Genomic DNA, 4,899 nt, shown 5'->3' with positions numbered 1-4,899 from the left:
CCCCCGATGTCGCGCCCCCATCTACAGTTTGGGTTTTGCTCAGCAGGTGTTCACTACAATAAACTCCAGAGCTCCTTTCCTCTACTCCTCAGAACCCCCCCATCCTCCTCCAGACCTCCACAGGTGTGTTCTCAGGACCACCTGTCTGTCTACTCCTCTTCCTCTCTGATCTTTGCTCCTTCCTGCTCCACAGCGTCCTCCTCTAACGTTTCCTCCACCAGTTCTTCAGAGTTCTCCTTCCATCTCTGTCCTCCATCATCCCAACCTGCTGCAGGACTCACCTGAACACACCTGTCCCTCCTTTGAGTCACACCTGTCTAAGAAGACCGCATACACTCCCTTCATTTGAGCTTTGACTCCTCCAGCTCCTCCCTGTTCTCCTGCCCTCTGAGGGTTCATCTGTTCCTCATCAACATTTGTCTCTGAACAAACTCCTTCCTTCCAGGTGAGACGTGGTTCCTTCCTCTCCGTCTCCATGATCTCTGCAGCTGTTGATCACCTGCAGATCCTCCTGATCTGTCCATCCTCTGATCTCCTTCAGATTACCTGATCCAGACCTTTGTGTTCTCCTCCCTCCTCTCCATCGTCTCCACAGACGTTTCCATTCTTCCTGAACATCAAACTTCTTCATCACTTCTTCGTCTGTTAGAATCTGCTGACATCTCTCCTCTCAGATCCTCAGGATCTCCTCATCCAGAGGTTATCTTATCTTAAGGGGAGGGGTTAATACCACTGACATCCTTCATCATCTTCAGACTCCTCCTCTTTTCACCCCCTGAACATTCAAACTCCTTCATGATCTCCTCTCAACAATCAAACATCGTAAAGCTTCCTCCATTCAGTTTCTGTGGGTCCACAGCACCAGCCATTGTTCACCCGGGCCAGAACCGGTCCGGAATGGAACCCTTCAGCTTTAAATACCTGTCTGCGTCTGTAACCAGCGCCAGTCGGCCGTAATCCCACGCCACCTTCCGCAGGATGGAGAAGACGAAGAGCAGCACCTGAAGGAGAAGTGCGGTCAGATCCCGTCTCCATGAGCGTTTGTGTTTTCCTACCGTCCGTGAACGCCCCGCACCGGAACCTGTCCTTGTGTTCGACTCACCAGGAAGCACATGAAGTCGAGCGCCAGCACGGTGGGCACGCCCCCAAACGGCAGCCCCTGCAGCACCGTGCTGCGGATCCGGGCCGAGTAGCAGTACTCCTTGGACTCGCTGTCGGCCGAGCAGTTCTCCTGACCGCTGCAGGCCTGGCTGCTACCGAGAATCGCCATGGTAACCACGACCACGAGCATGCTCACTGATGCATCCTTGCAGAATACCTACAGAGGAAAAAAACATGATTACCTTTTTTTAGGGGTGGGGGGGTGCAGAGAGGAGCACCCCCCCATACATAACACCGATGCTCAGAGGCTGAACCATAGACTGTAGAAACAATGGACAGATCGAGCGCTGAGGTCCCCCATTGGAAATGCATTACCTCCTCTCCTCGTGAAAGTAGGCCGCCGCTTTCACCGTCACTTCCTCAAACGGATACCGCCATTTGCAACCAATCTTCAGTGATTGGTCTGAGTCATAGCTGAGTCATGGAATCTACAGGAAGTACTGTCGCCAATCAGGAGTGAGTTTATTGCAACCGTCTGCCTCTTTCCACGCCTCGACCACGAGACCGCGGATGTAAACATCTTCAATAACGGCGGCTCGGGAGAATGGCTTTTTAGGTTTCGTTTTGATCATGTGGTCAGAAATCCTCCGGCTCTTTTCTAAATGACGTCGTTCCCGGTTAAGGTTAGGATTACGGTTATGGTTAGGGTTAGAAAAGCAAATTGTTCGTTTGTGGGACTGTCTGTGATGCTCACGGCTCCACCAGGGGACGTGTCAATCGTGGAAAACACATTTTAACACGTTTAGGACCGCGCGTATTATATGCACTCAAAACCCGTTTTTGGCGTATATTATACACGGTATTTCCCAAATCGTGGCATATGTACACATTTTACTGAGACTGGGCTGATTGTACAAGTCATTGTTGAAGCCTTTGAGGGAGAACCATTCCAACATTTGATTCTGTCAGCGGTCCTTTGGGATTTACTTACATTTATTCCTTTTAGTCGAGATAAAAGGAGCATTTGGGTGACGCTGCTGCAGAACGACCCCCTCGTGCACGCCGCAGCGTTCCTTCACATGCGCGGCCACGTTAGTCTGATCAGATGCACGTGAGAAGCGCGTTCAGCGGTATTTAAAATAAATAACCATCCTAACAAGTGAACAGCTGGATCTTTTTTTCTGTTTAAAACACGACCAGGTCCTTTGAGTTTGTCTCGCGCTCCTCAGACGGCTGCGTCTAATTCAGGCTGAAGCTGGAAAATGGCGGCGAAGATAAATCTTTGGTTGGTGATTTTATGTGCATATATGCAACTTATAATTTATAAGCTACAATCAAAACAGTGAAATAAAGAAAAACGAACGTTAAACAAAAAAGTCCAAAGCACATAACCTCAGAGTGAAATCTATTTCTACAGAGTAAATCCTCATCTAAAAATGTCGACAGCATGCTCCTCTTGTTGTTTTAAACTGCTGCATCGGTACATTCCATTGAGGAAAACAACAGTAGGACAATGATTGGTACATTGTTGAATTGTAAAGTAGGTATTAAAAGGTCTTCACGGACCCATTGATGAAGTCTGCTCCCATTGGCTACCCGTCATCTGTCAATCAAACCCCCCAGACGGTCGACGTCAGACCCACAAACGCTTATTGAGCCATCTGATTGGTCAATTTATAACTCTAATAACTTGTGATAATGGAAAAAAATCTTTAAAAAAAATTAGGATTAGAAAAAAGAAGTTAATCAGAAAGCAGCAGAGGAAGAATGATTATTCTGACATATAAAATGACTGAGAAATAACTGTCTGTTTCTCAATGGAAGTCAATGGGACTTTGGCCTTTTTGGAACCCAGTGGTACTTCCTGTATGGAACAGGAAGGAGGGGGGTTGGTCTGTCCAGTTCTTATATACAGTCTATGGGCTGAACGCTCTAACACTAACAAAACATTCGGCAGGCTACACCTCCCAGCATGCACCACTGCCCCTCCCCATGACCTGATACTGCTTCCATGGTAACAAGGCAGCAGCTCCTGACCCAGTTTCCCCACGTGGTCTGCAGAGCGCTCCGACAGGAAGTGACGTGTTCTAGCCCCTCCCCCACCATGTGATCATAGAACATCTCGCCAGCTGGGGGGTAGGATTGGGTGGGGCACAGTGCCCCACCCAATACGGTGAGAGCAGTTTGACTGATCTGCTGCGCCCCCCCCCCCCAGAGGCAGCAGACTGACGATAGGATCATCTGGACCCTCCAGATAAGGTTCTGGGGGGGGACACCGCCGGCCAACGGGTGGAGCGGTCGACCTCTGACCCCTCAGAGTGTTGTTGGGCTGGACACTCAACCGGGTGTGTTTGTGTGGGGGGGGGGTGTTTGCATGGTCATGCCTTAAAGGAAGTCGATAAAACTTTAGTACACTGTAAAATTACCAAAATAAAGGTCCTGGAGGTTAGAGGTTTGTGCTTCTGTCAGAATGTGTGTTGCCGTATTTGTGGGTTTGGAACCACCAACACGCCGTCGTACTTTTGTGACCATAAGGGTCACATGACCTCCCACAGGCCTGTTCTAAAAATAGCTCTCCACCTCAGCAGAGCTGCTGGTAAAAACTGTAAATAACGGAAATGCCGCCGACAGAGTTCTGACTCTGAAGGGAGCGCTGGATCGCCATGGGGGAGGGGCTATGAAGATGATCAAAGGCTTTGATCGTCACGACCATAAACAGCATCTGCTCCAAAACTTTACATGAAAGAACCTGAGCAGACTTTGGAGGAAAACCTAAACAAATCTAAACCTACGATGAACGTAGATCCAGGCAGCATAGAGCAGCTCTGAGCAGCATTCAGGTGGAAAGGTCCACCTGAAGCCCACCAGGTGACCTACAGAGTACAGAGAGGTTTGAGCAGCAGCCCTGAAACTTACTGCCTGTTCCCCGACTAGAACTTCATCAGAACCAAGCAGAACCGCAGGATCCATTCCAGCCTGGAGAACGGCGGCTGAGCCAGGCGTCCCTTTAACACGTACCAGTGACAGCAGAACTGGTACAGAACTGGTACCAGCAGAACAGGAACAGAACTGGTACCAGCAGAACTGGTACCAGCAGAACTGGTACCAGCAGAACAGGAACAGAACTGGTACCAGCAGAACAGCTTTAGTTTCTCCTCCAAAGACACAGAACTGACAGCACCTCCTCCTGAGGTCCTCCTCCCGTAGTTCTCCTCCTGTGGTTCTCCTCCTGTGGTTCTCCTCCCGTGGTTCTCCTCATGTGGTTCTCCTCCTGGTTCTCCTGTGGTTCTTCAGTTTTTGTTCTTCTGTTAGATCATCGGTTAGACAGATTTTATGTTTCAAACTCAGTCAGACCATGTTTAGCTGAAAGTGATATAATCCCAGCCGTGTTCAGTGACCACCATCTTATTCAGTTCCGACTGTTATTCACTAAAACCCACAACAACAGCTCCTTCTGGCATTTTAACAATAAACTGCTACAGGATAGAGTCTTTTGTGAAAGTTTTAGGTTTTTTTGGGCACAATGGGGTTTAAAACGACAGAATTTTGAATCCCTGATTCAATGGTGGGATGTAGGGAAAACACAAATCCGTGTGTTTTGCCAACAGTATAGTTCACACTCAACCAAAAGACTAAAGGACACTGTGCAGGCACTTCAGGATTGCATTAGAAGCATCGAACTGTCTTTGGAGGCGGACTCAAGCAACCATGCCGCCGGTCTTCTCAGAGAAAAAAGACGTGAACTGTCGCACATGCTGAAACAGAGAGCTGAAGGAGCCCTGGTCAGATCTCGGTACC

At 48.9% G+C, this 4,899-nt stretch overlaps 1 protein-coding gene across 5 annotated transcripts in view; it reads right to left on the bottom strand.

The window, feature by feature from the left end:
* Positions 1-4,899, bottom strand: part of LOC112143468 (CSC1-like protein 2) — a 20,431-nt gene that overhangs the window by 12,210 nt on the left and 3,322 nt on the right. For 2 of the 5 annotated variants that reach the window (XM_024267465.2, XM_024267466.1), the window contains exons 2-3: positions 1,103-1,318; positions 922-1,001 (exon numbers count right to left, since the gene is read on the bottom strand). In XM_024267465.2, the coding sequence (XP_024123233.1) occupies positions 922-1,001; positions 1,103-1,291 (269 nt within the window). In that variant the 5' untranslated portion in view covers positions 1,292-1,318. Of the gene's footprint in view, positions 1-921; positions 1,002-1,102; positions 1,319-4,017; positions 4,351-4,899 lie in introns of those variants that run through there. The other 3 variants (XM_036215880.1, XM_036215878.1, XM_036215879.1) reach the window with 3 other exon arrangements.

The sequence above is a fragment of the Oryzias melastigma genome, linkage group LG16 (assembly GCF_002922805.2).
Source record: "Oryzias melastigma strain HK-1 linkage group LG16, ASM292280v2, whole genome shotgun sequence".
Taxonomy (NCBI): Eukaryota; Metazoa; Chordata; class Actinopteri; order Beloniformes; family Adrianichthyidae; genus Oryzias; species Oryzias melastigma.
The sequence above is the reverse complement of the archived record's forward strand: the minus strand, read 5'-3'. Positions and strand labels throughout refer to the sequence as shown.